Raw genomic sequence first — 17,753 nt, 5'->3', positions numbered from 1 at the left:
TATGGTCCTCTATAGATTTGAAACATGCTTTGTGCCATTTGCTTTTGTTTTATTCCTTCTTATAAATGAATTTTTGAAGAAAATGTTTGGCTCATACATCCCAATAATGTTACTACTATAAATAATATCCATACATTTAAAGGGAATAGTATTCCTTCACTCATAGGCACTGATAGATGGTTTGGAAATACGTTTGTGGGATGATAGCAATGGCATTTGTTCCTAATGTAACATTAAAGTATTTCAGTGAAAAAGTCTACAATAAGTAACTTCCTGTTTAAGGATACATTATTTTTCATTGGAAGGGCTGGATTTCAATTGAAATAAAGACTTAACCCTTTGTTTTCCAGCATGCACATCTCTGAGAGCCAACAAGAATTCTTCAGGATGCTGGATGAAAAAATTGAAAAGGTAGGAAGTCAAATTCATGGACCATATAGGTCAAGAGAAATATGCTAATTGATTTACAAAATAGGATAACAGTATTCTATGTGGTATAACTTTTTGTAAAGGTAGAGAGTTAAAGCAAATAAGGGTGCTGGGTATTATTCAAGTGATAGAGTGCTTGTCTACCGAACTCTAAGTTCAAACCCTCATACCTCCAGAAAAGAGAATATAGGATAATGTTGGATGTGCAACAGTGCCCCTGGGCTGGGATTTCCCCCTTCTTATTAAAGTGTATCAAAGTCACAGACCAAGAAACAGCCTTTACCTAGACAGGGAGACTTTGTCACTGTGGGTCTTCTAGCACCTGAAGCACTGTAAACTCAGACTCCTAGGAGTCTAGTGGATGCCATACTACCCACAAAATTCTATGAAGCACCTACTGTATACTTAACACAGAGCTGAGTTCTTCGCTGACATACCTGCTGCAGTTAGTACCTCCTGCAGGATGATGGCGTGCTTCTCTCCAGCCCACACCTGTTCGGTTGTCATGGGTAATATGGATGGGCGTCATCTCCATTTTATAGACAAGAAAACAGGCTGAAAATGCTTGAGTAATTTAAGCACACATTTATGCCACACATTTGGAAATGCGTCACTGGTTTTCATCTCAGAATGCCATATGCTAGTGAACTGAGTGGTGTATGGAAGACAGCAGTCAATAAGGCTGACATCCTCATAGAATTTAAATTCATCACTACAGAGAAATGACTTATAATTAAATGGCAGTGTTACAAATCTGAGTATTTCCTTTTATGAACTTTATTGTAGAGATGAGTTAAATTCTAAATTCCAAATACCAGAATACCTCTTACCATATTATCATGAGCAGATTTACAATGTATATATAATGTTTATACAATTTCTGAGAGATAGAGAGAGAGTCACTTAGTTGAAGATAATAAAGGGGTCTTAATTTCATCATTGCAGTAGCCCCACTTTGAAGAGAACCCCTAAAAGAGTATTGCATAATCCTCTATCTCTGTTAAAAGATGAACATATTGCACCAGTATGAAAGATGTAGGAGATCATGAATTCAAATGGTAGTTTACTCTGTAGCAGTCCTTGGCTATGTATATTTAAAAGTGTAATCTTACTATTTTAAATTTTCATTGAAATTTTGGCTTATGCATGTCTTTTTAGATTGAAAACTTCATCTAGGAGCAATTACCAAGTATCACATATTGGTTCAAAAGCTGTTCAGCTTGCTGATAACACTTTGTTTTAGTAAAGAGAAGCATAAAGAGAAATATTTTGTTCCAACTGTAATGATAAAGATCTTTCCTCTTGCTGTTTGTTTGGGTTTTTCCCCTTTTGGTAATAAAAAGATCTCTTTGGTAGTTAAAGGAAAAAATGAAACCTGAATGTTATCCTTTTAAACAACATGTACAAACAATAAAAAAGAAACAAAACTCTGACAAGGCATTGGAAATGTTTTGATTTCACTCCAACATGGCTGTGTAATGAAAAGTCAACCTCTTTTCCTTTAAAACTGAATTTCATTACTACCACCTGAAATCTGATTACCCTTGTTCCTTTTGCTTCGTGAATTCAGAGTATGATGTGTTTAGCGTGACAAAAACAAAGTTAGTAATGTCATCCTATGTTGGCTGGAAACTTCCCTAGACAAAGAGGCAATTGGAGGCCAACAAAAATCGTCGTCTCACTAGTGACTACATATATGTGTATACACATGTGTGTTTGTGTATGCTGGGGATCAAACGTGTGACTGTGGTAGGCAATCACTCTATTTTTAAATTTATTTATATTTATAGAAAAGCTGCTATTTCATTTGACATACACCTAGTTCATTTCTGTGGAGAATTTCTATCCTCTCTGAGCTGTGATTTTTCTGTTTCTCTCCCCTCCCTGAATTTTATCTTTCTGATTATTTTGAATATGTCCTTTGACTTATTATTTGAGTATTAAGCTTCCAGAAATTAAAACACTCTTTCCTGATATATATGCCTGGCTTAACATAATCTTTGCCATTGTGTATCTAATAGAATTTGAAACCTAAATTCTTCCAAATTGTTTTCCAAGGTTTTCCTATGGCTCAATATTTCTTTGTCCAAGGCTAGCAGAAGGACAACCATACAGCTCAGAGATATTTTTAGAATTTCTTAGACTTTGTTTTTCTTTTAAAAAGAAAAATGATTGAACTCACCTAGAGCTTTACTCTGAGAGTTTGAGTCATGCTGAGAAGTCTTCTGTTTTAAGATTTCATCTCTTCTGACAATGTTCAGGAATTCCATTCTTCCTTAAGTTGTTTAAAAAAAAAAAACACAACAAAATGAAATCAGATTGATTGGAAATGCAGAGATATATTCCTGATCTTCCCTGAGCAGACCATTGTATCTATTGCATTTGTTAGGTTAAGGTCTTGAAATTTGCCTTCCAAATCTCTTCTCTCGAGATCAAACAAAAATTTCTACACTATGTTTCTCGGAATAGATGGAAGTTCACCATTATTATTCTGAAACTAGGGCTGTTCAGTGCTGTAACCTTTACAATGGAACTGACTTTGAATTCATCTTGAACTACACTGTTTTTTAGTTGTGAAGGGCTGCATTGCACCCACATAGCTCATCAGACAAATGATTTCCTAAGAAGTTAATAATGACCTCCCTCCTCCCCCCGACAAAAAGGATACTTAAAAATGATTCAGCCCCTACTGTGTACCACTAGTTTCTCAAGAAATAGAAATAGCTAAGAAATATTGGATACAAAATCAATGGGAACTAATTCTCTTGTCTTGACAAGTTCCATTTTTAAGGTGAGTTTCTTTGAAATGGGATTCTTTTACAGAGGGAGGAGTCTGTCCTTCATCACTGCTCACATCCATGCGTCTCACCTATATTGAGCACAAGGTCCTGCTTCTTAAGTCAGGTGCGGAAATCCAGGTCCATTAACCAGGCAGCTTGACACTTCCAGGTCACATGGTACAGTTCCACTGTGTGGCTCAGTGGAGGCCTGGCTCCCTGCTATATCTGCTATATCTGGAGACAACTAAGACACAGATGTGGGTCAGCAAATAGCAAAGTTCAAAAGAGATTAGTAATTGTTGGCTTACTTTTGCTTTGCCTTTTAGAGAGTAAAAAGTTACTATGAACCAAGAGAACCAACTCATTATTTTTAAAAATTTTATTGTTTTATAACGGTGATATACCAAGGGGTTACAATTACCTAAGACAGGTAATGAGTTCATTTCTTCTTGAACAGAGCACCTTTTCCCTCATTTTCTCTCAGTTTTTCCCTCCCAACCCATCTCTTCCACAAGTTGTACTTTCAACATAGGTTCTAGTGAGTATCACTGCTGCATTTGTTCACCTTAGTCCCACCATTTCTGTGCCCCTCACCATCCCAAAGGCAGATACATGAATAATCAAAACAAAAAGAAAAGAAAACAAAAACAGCAGCAAAGGAAAAAAAAACCCTCTTGCTTCCATTTCTTAGAGTTTATTTCAATAAATACTCTTTTATACAATGAAATGCATATAGGCATTGTACCTTTATGTTCCTCTCCTAAGAATAGCCTCTGAATGTGTATGAATGACTAGAGTCCTGTATAATTTATCATGTCCCAGTATATTTTAATCTGCCTTCCCCATATGAGAGAAAACATGAGCTCTTTGTCTCTGTGAGCTTGGCTTACCTCACTTAACATGATTTTCTCTAGGCCCATTCATTTCCCTACAAATGACATAATATTATTCGGTCTAATGGCTGTGTAAAATTGCATTGAGTAAGGGTACAATTCATTACTTTTTAGCTTCTTATTTTTCACTCTGAAATTTACCCATTGTTCCAATGGGATCTGTAGATGTTACTGTACCTGACAAGACACAGACTCCTAGAACTTTGTTGAAGTGTTGGCATTTGCTTTAAGAAAATGACAGTTTGCTATAGAGCAAAATAGATTTTTATCTCTAGCCTTTCACTATATCTAAAGGAAAATCAAATATCTACACTAAAAATTTGTCCATAGAGGAGGTTCTGGATATAAGTCCTAAATATAAGTAACCTTGGATTTTAAGGGAAGCTTTTTACTTTATATTTCTATTTTCTTGTGAGAAGCAGAAAAGGTAAATAAAAGTATTTTCTAGAAGCAAAATCAAACATTTATATTGTGCTTTTCTTGTGTGGGCCAATACTAGGGCTTAAACTCAGGGCATCACTCTCTTTCTTGGCTTTTCCACTCAAGGCTAGTGCTTGAGCTAGTACAACTCTACTACCTACATTTTACTTTATGCATATACAAAAATTTTACTGATAACCAAGAAGTCTTCAGATCGCTTGAAGACCTTAAATGTTTTTAATAAAGACTGACTTGGCACAAAGGCCATTTGTATCTGGTTAATTTTTCTCATGCAAGACTTCTTAGACTTTGTCAGGATTTAGGATTTAGATATCTTCTTTAACTCTTCTAAAAAGTTATGAAGACTCTCCAAATAACATACACATCGTATCATATACCCCAAACTTTTTAACTGTATTTTCAGGATTGTAAACCTCAGTGTAATCTGTTCAGGGGCCCCAGAAAAGAATCTGTAGGTCTCTTTGTTGTATTTCATTGATGTTCTTCTCACTGAGACCAACTGCAGACACACACACACACACACACACACACACACACACACACACACACACACACACACACACACGAAGAGGTAGCACCCTTGTCACTGCATCTCTGACTTTGAAGAGGGTTAGGGAAGTAAATGTAACCCTATTCTCTTCCCTTTCTTGCTTCTTTTCCTCCTTCTTATAAAGAGCTTACCATAGTTCTAAGGCTGTCAGCCTGCCTGCTGATTCTCCCCTGCTCCTGTCTGATTTTTAGACTCCAGCTCTGTCCGTTGGGATTATCCAATATGACATTTGGAGGAAATAATAAGAGAGTGATACATGAATTTAAAATCAGGTGACTTTAAAAGAGGCAATTGTGGTTTATCTGTCCATCTATGAAACCATTGTTTACTTACACTTGGAAAATATTTCAGTTCCTAAAGTAGTCTGGATCCCCTTGTCCTTCTTAGGACTAATCTAGTTGAGAAGGAAGATCCAGGTAGATCTCTATGAATAAGTTTATTTCAAGGGCTCCATCTCTTGATGGCACATCAAGTCAATCTGACCCATGACCTGAGTCAATGAGCCAGGGATCAGGTGTTTGATTTTCATCTGGTGAAGAAAGTGACTTGGTGTCATGATGACCTGTAATGTCAGGCCCTGTACGAACCTCTCTTGAAGAGATCTTTGGATCTTAATACAACTAGAGAACTCAATGTGATTTTTTTTTTTTTTTTTTTTTTGGCCAGTCCTGGGCCTTGGACTCAGGGCCTGAGCACTGTCCCTGGCTTCTTTTTGCTCAAGGCTAGCACTCTGCCACTTGAGCCACAGCGCCGCTTCTGGCCGTTTTCTGTATATGTGGTGCTGGGGAATCGAACCTAGGGCCTCGTGTATCCGAGGCAGGCACTCTTGCCACTAGGCTATATCCCAGCCCCTCAATGTGATTTTTGACACATGAGCTAATGTAACATTCTGGCAGTGTATTTAAAGACCTCCTCCAAACCTATGATTGATAAGAAAACCTAAATCTCTTGTCTCCAACCTTACATAGCGTTCTGTGAGTATGAGGTGGTCACAGCATTTTTATTTTAGAAATGGGATCATCTTTTATTATCATTTCATAAAACAGTTTCTTGCTCCATGATCAACATACTCTGATCTTGCTTTCGCAAACAACCATATCCTTCGTGACGTCTCTTTCTTCATGTCCTTGCCTTGCCTTCTCCCACGTGTATAGACAAATTAAAGCTATAATTACAAAGGGCAAGAATCTGACTCAGTCTTGTTTTGTTTTTATCCCCACTGCATAGCTCTGTGCAGAGGACTTTGTAATCATTGTGACAAGTGCCTTGGTATAGGAGCAACTGGCAAAGTGAACGCACTGGGCTGTACAAATCCTAGTGTCCCCTACCTAAGAAGAACCTGTGATACAGTCAGGAGATGAATCAGACCCCAAGCCTAAAGAAACACTGCTTCCTGAGCCTCTGCTCATTTTGTTTTCCCTAAGAGACTCAGTTTCTGGAGAATTCTTTACGTTGTAACCTCTGGGTTCTTTGGTGATCAGCAAAAGAAGATTTCAGGTTCTGAAATTTTCATGAATGCAAAGAAAAGCCATGTGTTTCCATGAGGGTGGCATGGAAGACATGCTGTGAACTCAGAAGCAGTGTGAAGTACTCCAGGCAGGGCTTCATTTACCACTGGACAAGGAGGGAACCCAAGGTAGCAGCACTCAGAGCCACTGTGGGATGTTGCTGGGCTTGGTTTCTTGACTTCTTCCCCGTCTGTTATGCCTTCCCCTCACTCTTCTTTGGCTTCCCCCTACCCCCTTCCTCACAGAGGCCTTTTTCTCTTTGACACCTGTGAGCATTGCTGCAGCCCTGTACCGAACACCCTGGTAGTGCCAATCTTGGCAGCTCCTCCTGTATTGTTTACAGAATATCCAAGAAAGCTGGAAGCATTAAACCTCTCACTAAGATTAAGAATTGGGTCTCGGGCTGGGAATATGGCCTAGTGGCAAGAGTGCTTGCCTCGTATACAGGAAGCCCTAAGTTCAATTCCCCAGCACCACATATATAGGAAACAGCCAGATGTGGTGCTGTGGCTCAAGTGGCAGAGTGCTAACCTTGAGCAAAAAGAAGCCAGGGACAGTGATCAGGCCCTGAGTCCAAGCCCCAGGAATGGCAATAATAATAATAATAATAATAATAATTGGGTCTCACTTGTCTTTGTTTCCCCAGAACTTAATACAAGGCATAAGGATACACATTAATGAGTGAACAGTGCAAGTCAGGCTTCACCAATGAAGAAGAATGCAGGGAATGCAGCTGTGATGGGGGAAGGCCTTGTGGTACAGCTCAGGGTAGCAGGTGCTGTGACAGCAAGGGACACTGCCAGGACAGTGGATCCATACAGGTTCAAGGAAAGAGGCAAGAGGAAGAGCCTGAGCCTCAAACCTGTACCAAATTGAAACACTGACTTTAGTCATAGCTGTGTGGCCCAAGCTAATTATTGCAACTCTGATCCTCAGTTTCCTGACCAAAAGTTGGGGTACGACAACCAACTTGTCACAGAAACTACAGAAAAGACACGTAGACTCGCTAGCACAGTTTCTTCTCTGTTGTAGGTGTTCTGTAATGTATAACTTTTATTTGGGTTGAAGTTGCCTGTGGTCATACAACTAGGTCATTCGTTCAGAAGGATTGGAGGAACTAAGACTGAAGCTCAAAAATGTAGAACCTGCCTAAGCAATTGCCTTTCTGTGGTAGGAATACCTCCTTGTATGGGGGTTTTGGGATACTTCCAACTCATTGATCTGCCTCTTTGCTCAGTGGGGTGAACATGTTCTGGAGTCTTGTGAACATTATAGAGCCACTAAATAGCCTGTGCTGGCTTTTCAGCTGTGATTACAGAATCAGTCAGTGAGTACAACTGTACCTCTACCATAATTTTCCTGATTGGAAGATTCTTTTTTTGTAGTATTGGGATTTGAATCTGGCTTTGTGTGCATTCAGCAAGCACTGTATTTATCAATCACCTGAGCCACTAACCTAGCTCCTTTTGTTTGCATTGATTTTTCCCAGGGAAGTGTGGACCTTGACTCCTGTTTACACTTCGCATAATAGCTTGGAAGACAAGTACACAAGAACACACCTAGGTTTTTATGTTGAGATAGGGTCTCATGAACATTGTTACCTGGGTTTACCTCAGACCACAATCCTCCTAGTATCCGCCTCCTATGTTGTCAGACAAGTGTATGTCACTGCACCCAGCTATTGGTTGAGAAGGGGGTTCCCAAAAGGTTTTGCCTAGACAGGTGTCAGTGGCTAAGGTCTTAGGATCACAGTTCAAAGCCCGGAACTTTTTGCCCAGGCTAGCCTTGAATTACAATCTTCCCCCTATCCACCTCTCAAGTAGTTGGGATTGCAGGTTGACCCATCACATATCATGGAAGCTTCATTCTTTTTTAATTCCTGTAGTGTTTTTCTTTTCACACTTGATGTTCGAGCCTTTCAGAAAAAATATATTCATTAGTACATGCCTCAAAAATACCTGCAACAGCATCAACAACAAAAATGCATGTAACATTAGTAGCAATTGGGGAAATGTAAGGAATAGCAGCTCCCAACATAAAACACAGAAGTGGTGATACTGTCTTCTTTGATTCCTCTAATAGCTTAAACATGTTCTCTGAAAACAGAAATGAATTAGATTCAGAGGGGATGCAAAATGAGGAAGTGGGAAGTATAATTCTTGGCTTTATGAAGATTCTAATCTAGAACCATGACTTTTGGGGTCAAAAAGACCTGTAGAGAGTATTTTATCCATTTACTCTCGACTTTTTCATCCTCAACTGTAGCAAAGAATGAAACCTGCCATGCCCATCCATGGAGAAAGGATGATGAAGCATGTTATGTTTGGCACATTTCTTTCTATATGTATTTATAGTACCATTCAGCAATGGTACAGGAGGATTTCGTTACAAAAATTCATATGTGTGTGAAAAAGTTTACACCCTGTATTATATTCTTGTAGTCCCCTTCTCTGCTCTTCCTCCTTTTTAAACAATGTTTAATGAGTTTCATTATGCTGTCTTTACTTGAATGTGTGTGTGTGTGTCATATACTTGATCCTCTTCACTCCCCCAGAACACTCTTACTTCCCCTGTGATCTCCCTTAGTCAGCCTTTTATAAGCTGTAGCATCATCATCATCATCATCATCATCATCATCATCATCATCATTATTATCATTACTGTTTCTAACATCATCATTTTAGGTCTAGATTCCACATATGAGTAAAAACACACTATATTTAGCTTTCGAGCTTGGCTTAATCAACATGATGATCTCTAGTTCCATCCAGTTTCCTGAAAATGATACAATTTTATTCTTCTTTATGGCTGAATAACAGTATTCTCTAGAATATTTTCTTGATCTATTCATCTATTGATCTATTCATCAGCTGTCTGGGCTGATTCCATAGCTTGACTATTGTCAATAGTTCTACATGTGTCTTCAAATTTTTTATTTAGAGATCTTGTGTTATTTCTGAGCTACTTTATTCCCCTCTTTGAAATTTTATTGTATGGAGACCTAACCCACTCCATTCCTAGAGAAAGATTCTTGCATCTGATACTTGTGGACTGCCCTCACTTCAATACTCTTAAAGCAGGAGAACCAAAATATTGCAAGCCTATACTTTCAAAGTGATTGCTGGAGACCTGACTCCCTTCTGAGTTCTTAGCTAATTGTAAGCAAACTCCAGGAGCCAGATGAGCATCCTGACTCAGTGTCCACATCCCTAATAAGTTAGTAGATTCCCAGAAGCAGAACCAGAAGTAGTTTGCGGTATATTTGCAACCCTGAAAACATCAAAAGGATTTGTTGCCAAAATATATAAAGGGGTATTATTAATACAAACTAGTAGAAACCCTCTTAAACTTTTGTGTATATATCCCTGAAACTCTCTTACACCTGTACAGCTTTCTGTGTTCCACAGCAAAAAAGACACTGGCAACGTAAGTGTCCACCAGAAGAGAAATAAAGAAATAAAAATCCTCTCTATTCTTACAATGCACTAAATGCAGCAGTTTCAAAAATAAAATGAACCATAGAGCTAGCCCACAAAGGAAAGTCTATGAGACTCTTATCTGAATTAGCCACCAAAAAGCTAGAAATCAAGCTGTGAATCAAGTGATAGAACACCAACCTTAAGTGAAAAAACTAAGGGACAGCACTCAAGTTCAAGCCCCATACTACCAGCACCAGGTTGGGGGAAGAGGGTAGTAAAGAACTAGACGTACATATTTAGCACAGTGAAAGATTTCAAATTATTTACTAAATGAATGGAGAAATATGCAAAAAGGTATGATACCAGATAAATTTAAAAGACAAAAATACCATGACATATTGCTTATAGGTTTGCATTCAATAAATATTTATTAATAACACCACTTATCAATCAGTCCCTGATAGACACACAACACTTAGGCAAGGATGTAAAGACACATTACTGTAGTTGGTTTTATGTGATATATTTACAAATGGCAAGTATTCATATCTATAATATATTTACTCACACACAGATACAAGCAATATAGTGTTTGTTTTATTCCATATTCATTACTCTAATGTACATTTTCAAGCATTTGGGGATTTTATTATTTTTTGTACAGAGATGTTTTCATTCACCATGCCAGTTCATAAGTACACTACATGTTGATCAATAGCACTCTTTCCATCATTCTCCCCTCATCTCTCCCAAGCCTCCTCATCCGCTCAAGTTACCTAGCTCCATAACTAATGGACATTTCTCAAGGCCAAAAGAAGTCTATGAAAACATGAATATATTGAAGACAGTCAAGTGGACAAAAAGCACATTATATAGCTGTCACTGGCCTTGCTCATTCGTTTCATTGCACCTCGCTTGGCCTGTGCAGCAGGGTAGAAGAGAACCTTCCAGAAATAGTCACGTGAGGGCAGTGGGCCACACTCTAAGTCACCTGAAACTCTCCTCTTGTAGCAGAGTTCATTTGAACCTGCTCCTATCTCTAAGGGCTCTGGAAATTCTGACCACAGATGCACCTGGGCTCTCTGACCCCCATGTGTTGACCCTTAAACTCATATGCAGTCATTTCTGCCTGCTCAGCCTCTCATGTGTCCTCCAGGCCCCCCTCCATTGCCAACCTCCCCGCTCCCTCAGGATCCACAGTGAAGTCTGATGAATCCTGTTTGTCTTTCTCTTCTGGGGTTCACACAGGCTGACTACTTTAGCCATGCTGTGGAAGAAGAAAGAAGCCAAGTGGAAGTACTACACACTCGCGTGCACACACACACACACACACACACACACAGTATATGAAATTCAAATCTCAGCTTCCCCAAGTAGTTTTACTTCATTTGTTCATGTTCATCTACGCTACTTCCATGCTTACAAGTACAGAGTTGCGTTACAGTGGAGTCTCAGGATACCCCACTCCTCATTACCCACAGAGCCTCTCTCCCTCCTAGCTAGTCAGCCCACTCACTGTTCTCTGCCTTCAATAATTCCTTGCAAGAGTTGGAGCTACCACTCCCCCCACCACCCTCCTGAATAAGAATAGTTTTTACATACTTACAGAGCTGGGGTAGGGGGAACTAAAGATTTTGCAGCATGTTAAAAATTATATGAAATTCACTGGGCACTGGTGGCTCATACTTATAATCTTAGCTCCTCAGGAAGCTGAGACCTGACCATCACAGCCAGCCAGCCTGAGCAAGAAAGTTCATCAGAAGTAGAGGTGTGGCTCAAGTGTTAGAGTGTCAACAAAGCAGCTAGCTCAGAGATAGCACACAGAACCTGAGTTCAAGCTCTAGTACCAGCACACACACACACACACACACACACACACACACACACACACACAAAGTATATGAAATTCAAATCTCAGCTTCCACATGTAGTTTTACTTCATTTGTTCACATTCATCTATGCTACTTCCATGCGTACAAGTACAGAGATGTGTTACAATGGAGACCATCTGGATCTCAAAGCCTAACGTACTTACCCTCTGACCATTTGCGGAGGAAGGCTGCCAGTCCCTGCTCTGGGGTGCATTTCAATACAGCCTTCATCATGTTCCTTCCTCTTGTGAGGAAGGGGGCATTCATGTCTTTGAGAAGTCTGTGCCTTAATGCTTCTAAAGTATCCTCCTTACAGTGGGTAGAGTGGGGACGTGGGTGTAATAAACACTTTTGGGGGTTGAAGCTGTTTAGTGAATACTTATTTTCACATGGAAATGAAAAGCTCAATGGACTGTGACTGTTACAGTGATCATTCCTGTGTATGGCCTGAGAAACAGTCAGAGGCTGCCACACCCCACTGTTTACACCGACAAGACTTTCTCTGGAGGAAGTAATAATAATGCATGAGTCTAATTAGAATAAAGCTCATTAGAGATGGAGGCAGCCATTAATGCCTCGATTGATTTTTCTAATGAAGTAAGGTGGGGGAGGAGACTTTAATAGTGCAGCTAATTATTTTTGCTTTCCGTCAGCATTTCTAACACATTTAAAAACTCTTGTTACCAAATGTTCAGTGGACTGACTGTAAATGCATGCCGAGGAGACTGAAAAGCCGGCTGTGACTGGAGAGGCTCTGACATTTCCAGCCAGGAAAGGGGTAGAAGGCCTCAGCTTGCATCCTCCAGTCCTTCCCTTCTTCCACGGCTGCCACCTCCTCCAATTTGTTCTGGATCTGGCTAGCAGTTTGCAGATGCTATACTCTAGGGCCTGGTTATCCTTGTTCAGGAACATCCTGCTTCCTACAGAGACCTAGACCTGAGGTTCTTCTGGTTGGTGATATGGGGAGGACCAGATTGGAGACAAAGTTGTGAGCTGGGCAGAAAAGAGAAAATACCCAATCTGGGACCTAGTGGCTAATAGCTGTAATCTCAGCTAGTCAGGAGGCTGAAATCTGAGGATTGAGATTCAAAGCCATCCCAGAGAAGAAAAGACTGAGAGACTGTCATCTTCAATTAACCACCACAAACCCAACAGTGGAACTGTGGTAAAGTGCCAGCCTCAAGTAAAAAAGCTAAGGGACAGCACCCTGGCCCTGAGTTCAAGCCCCAAGCCTGACATTTAAAAAAGAAAGAAAGAAATCTATAGTTCTTTAACACGCAAACAAGAATCTTCAACGATCTTTACCCCTGGACCTTAGAAGCATATGTTCTGAGTAGAAATAATTATTTGAATTTCCAGGAAAACAGTAACACAGATCACTGGAGAGGGCATGCATGTTCATGGGCAGAGAGTAGAATAATCGAAACTCCATGGTAGGCAAGAGCTCCTGGGTGTGTTTGGAGACTGTGACACATGCCCATGTAGTTCTTTCAAACAATCCTGCCTTGTTGGCGACCTTGGGAGTTTCCATTCTTGCTGCTTACTGGGGCCTTCTGGGGATCTTAGAGTGTGTCTTTCGTACAAGGGTAGGATTGTGAGGAATAAAGTGTCTTCACAAAGGCTTCCATTTTGGGTTCCCTTGGGGGGGCAGGGGGAGACAGTGAAGGGGAAGGGCAGCCTTCAGCTGAGAGAGTTGCTGTGTATCTCCCAAGCCTGCTCCCTTCCTCCTTCCTGCCTTCTGACAGCTGAAGGTTTTAAGGTTCTCTTTTTAGCAGTTCTTTAACAATTTAAATGAGACATGAAGTCATCTTACTGAAGCTAACTCCTCATCCTGCCCAATTGGACGAGGGTCTAAATGGGGTCCAGTGTGATGTTGACACAGAGCCTCTCCCATGCTTGTCCCTTCCCAGGGTCACTAAGGGCTGCGCTGGTGCCCCCACCCCCACCCCCATGCCCCTCTCCTAGCTTCATAGCTCCAGTGTGTTGTGATTTCAGAGGCTTTGTTGCCAAAATATTTGGTCCTCAGAGCTGCTGCTGACAGGTGATGATAACACAAGTGAGACTGATTTGAATTGCAATTTTGTTAACAAGTCCTTGCAGTTAGAAGGAAAAAGCTTGGGTGGAGTTTAGACAAGGGCAACATGGCTGCACTCCTCCAGCTCCTCCAACCCTCTCCCCAATGTTTGCAGCTCACGTGCATAATAAATGAAATGATGCCTGAAAAACAATTAAACACATTTCCCTCCTTGTAGCAATTATACTAATTTAAAGGAACAAATGCTAGGGAAATTAAAGCTATAGGGCTGGGAATGTGGCCTAATGGCAAGAGTGCTTGCCTCATATACATGAAGCCCTGGGTTCCATTCCCCAGCACCACTTATATGGAAAACGGCCAGAAGTGGCGCTGTGGCCCAAGTGGTAGAGAGCTAGCCTTGAGCAAAAAGAAGCCAGGGACAGTGCTCAAGCCCTGAGTCCAAGGCCCAGGACTGGCAAAAAAAAAAAAAAAAAAAAGGAAATTAAAGCTCTATGCTTCTGCAAGGGGTGGGGGTCGGGGGTGTATAACCTTAGAGGGTCTGAAACCTTCTTTGGCTACATAACCCTGCAACTCCCACTCATACTGTGTCATTAGTGAGTACACTCGGTCTCATGTCTGTCTGTCCGTCATTGCTTTCAAGTTCTTCTTCATGGCAGAGGTGCCCTCTCAATGCCACACTGGTTAGTTGAGCCTTTATTTAGACTTGAGGCCTCATGGAAGCATAAGAAAGGAAAGAAGCATGAAGTCCTGAGTTCAATCCTCAGTACCAAATAAGGGGGAAAAGATCATTTTAAAGATAATTTTAAAATATTTGGAGCCTGCTGTGGAGCACATGCCTCGAATCCCAGCTATTTAGGAGGTAGACACAGAAGGATAGAGGTCTAAGTGCAGCCTAGGTAAATGTGAGAGATCCCATCTGAAAAAAAAAAAAAATTTAAGCAAAAGGAGTAGGATGTTGCTCAAGTGGGTATAGTGAACACTTGCCTACAAATCTCTACCCGGATTCCAATCCCACTACTCCAAAAACAAAGAGGAGGAGGAGGAGAAATGAAAGGAAGAAGCAGGAGGAGGAGAAGGAAAGGGGGTGGGGAGGACTTGAGTTTTAGACACAGAAATGTATCTGTGAACAAGAGTAAGTTCTTTTTGTCTAGGGTACAGGCTGAGGCAGGTGAAATGTCCTCTAATCGCTGTCAGGTTACAATTCTGACCACTGTCCTCATGCACCTTACCTCTGCAAGAAAAGAGGTCCCTGACTTCCTGGCAGGACCCTGAACAAACCCAGGACTTCCAGTAACAATAATTAAAATAAGAACAGCCGTATTAGTAGATATTTTCTTCCTTGAGCTACACACACACACACACACACACACACACACACACACACACACACACACACCCCTACGGGGCTTAAAAATCTGCCAGTATTATTTATGATATGTGAATCTGCCAGTATTATTTATGATACATGAACTTTGTGCTCAGTAGCCTCTGATAAAGCCTGGATTCTGTTACAGAGAGACGTAGGCTGAAAGAAACATAGGCTGAAAGAAAATTGATCACCTGTAAGCATTTCAAGCCCTCATTTGAAGTTCTCCCTCACATATTCTTCTCTTTCTCTTTTTCTTCAAGGGTCGAGATTACTGTTCGGAAGAAGAGGATATCACATAGCACCAACTCTCCCGCTGAGACAGGAGCTACGACTACTGTGTAAATAAGTTACACCCCAGTTGAAATCTTTGCAAAGGTCGGTTCTCTTCAACGAACAGCACTATAGCGAAAGAAGATCGTCCCATATTGTATGCCCCATTAAATTACAGTGTTTCTTAATGAACTTGCAAAGGAATATTGCTAAAAACAAAACAAAACAAAAAAGACACCTGTCATGGAACTTTCTTTGTTGCTGCTAGTTAAAACTTGTTGCAACTCTTCACTTCTCTTGTGTCCAGGTATGCAGCAAAACTCTGCAATTTCACCTTAAACATACAGATGCTCTCCAACCTATTTTCTATAAGATGAGGTAGTGGTGAACTCAAGATACCCAACTTCTATTCTAAACTGGTTCTGCTTCTAAGTCAAGCATCTCCTTCCCTCTCTTTCTTCCCTGTCTTTTCTGATGGGTCCAGAGGTGACCTGAGCCTGGGATAGGAGCTGTGGCCAGCCTTGTTTCTCTACTGAGAAGTAGAGATGCTGTAAACAATATAACATGTTGTCACCTGACTCCGGAAGTGATGTAGGCATAAGCAGCAGGTTGTTCCAGTTAGTAGGCATCTTAAGGTTTAAACTCACAACGTTGGCTTTGCTCAGATAGATGGAAGTATGATCGTAAGCATTTTGAATCCCTCTTCTTCCTCCTCCCTCTTTTTCTAAGAAATAAACATTTTACTGTTTTTATGTACCTTTGTCTTCTCCCATTCATCCAGCTCAGTGTTTTAAGCTGGTCTGAGTGTAGAAGCTGAGCCCTCCTCAGTGGCACTGATCAGTGAACTACATGGCTCCCACCCTTTCATTAACCATCAAGCCAGGTGTAGAAGGGTCTTCGAGATGAGGGGACACCCTATGGCTCTTTGGGAGGGTGCGCGCGCACGCGCGCACACACACACACACACACACACACACACACACACACACACACTCCACCTTGTTACTTTTCAATTTGTTAGCTAATGGGAGTTTAAGCATCCTGTTTTGTAAGTCTCCATTCAAAAGGCTGCATGAGCATTGCCACTCACTTCCTTCTTCACTTTCAGCCCTGGGCAGCTCAGTGTGAAGGGTTTGCCTACCCGAAAATTCAGGACGTTTACACTGGTGATGTATGGAGACGTGAAAGCCCAAAGTCCCTGGAAGCAGTGGGGAATGTGGACTGTGTGTTCAGTAGAGTTTATTTTTCCATACTATATTGAAGAGAGTAATCTCTTCTTAAAGACAGAAGTAATATTTTTAACCAATATTGTCACAAGTAAAAGCAATCAAAAGGAGAAAATAACTTTTGTATTTTTTTAAAGTGTTTGATAGCTTTGATGAGGGTTCTCTTTATTACTTTCCCAGGGAGGGTGCCCTGTGATATGCTAAACCAGTGGCCAGGGGATGGGCTTGGCCCACAAAAATGCAGAAGGAGCACTGTGTGTCTCTCTCAGGAGCACTGTGAACTTCAAGGGCATGGGTCTCCACCACACTGTCCTCCTTCATTCTGAAGGTAGACAGCTGAGGAGGTGGGTAGCTAAGATGTTCTGGGTGGTCAAAAGACCACCTGCCACAAAATAAAATAAGAGACTAAATTTGTTCTTGGCCAAGAAGATCTTAGACTTCCAAAACCATTAGTGCTAATGGTGAGATTCCTTGTCTGTTTTCATACCTAGAGCTGCAAAAGTCGAGGAAAGAAAACTCAGTCAAGTGTCACAGAAAATGGACTCAAATGTTAGCAACAAAAATCCCTTCATTCTTACAGCCAGCAGCAGCTATTTTGGGGAGCAGCTGTGGTTGTTACATAAATAGAGACACAGCCAAAATCTAAGGCTTTTTATCCTGCTTCAAGCAGAAAAAACGGGGAAAGTCAAGTTGTCTAGGGTTTTGCGTTCCCTCCCCTTGTATGGATTTTAGCCAAAGGGATAAAAATAGTTTTCCTTAACTGTAAGCCAACTGCAAAACCCCACCTCAAACTTGTCTACCAGGGACTTTGTTCACTGTTGTATGGATGACATTTTTAAAGGATCTCATGTTCTTATCAAGTTAAGAATGAAGCCAATGTTGAACACCTTCCATTTGATTTCTCTGCTTGGTGTCTCAGTGTCTTTCCAGAAATCCGCCATCCTCTACCCAAAGACCAAATG

At 40.8% G+C, this 17,753-nt stretch overlaps 1 protein-coding gene across 1 annotated transcript in view; it reads left to right on the top strand.

The window, feature by feature from the left end:
* Nucleotides 1-17,231, top strand: part of C11H1orf21 (chromosome 11 C1orf21 homolog) — a 123,886-nt gene extending 106,655 nt beyond the window's left edge. The window contains exons 5-6 of the mRNA XM_048357940.1: nt 351-411; nt 15,556-17,231. Of these exons, the coding sequence (XP_048213897.1) occupies nt 351-411; nt 15,556-15,594 (100 nt within the window). The 3' untranslated portion in view covers nt 15,595-17,231. The remainder of the gene's footprint in view (nt 1-350; nt 412-15,555) is intronic.
* The last annotated feature ends 522 nt before the right edge of the window (nt 17,232-17,753 follow it).

Source organism: Perognathus longimembris, chromosome 11 (genome assembly GCF_023159225.1).
Source record: "Perognathus longimembris pacificus isolate PPM17 chromosome 11, ASM2315922v1, whole genome shotgun sequence".
NCBI classification, from domain to species: domain Eukaryota; kingdom Metazoa; phylum Chordata; class Mammalia; order Rodentia; family Heteromyidae; genus Perognathus; species Perognathus longimembris.
The sequence above is the reverse complement of the archived record's forward strand: the minus strand, read 5'-3'. Positions and strand labels throughout refer to the sequence as shown.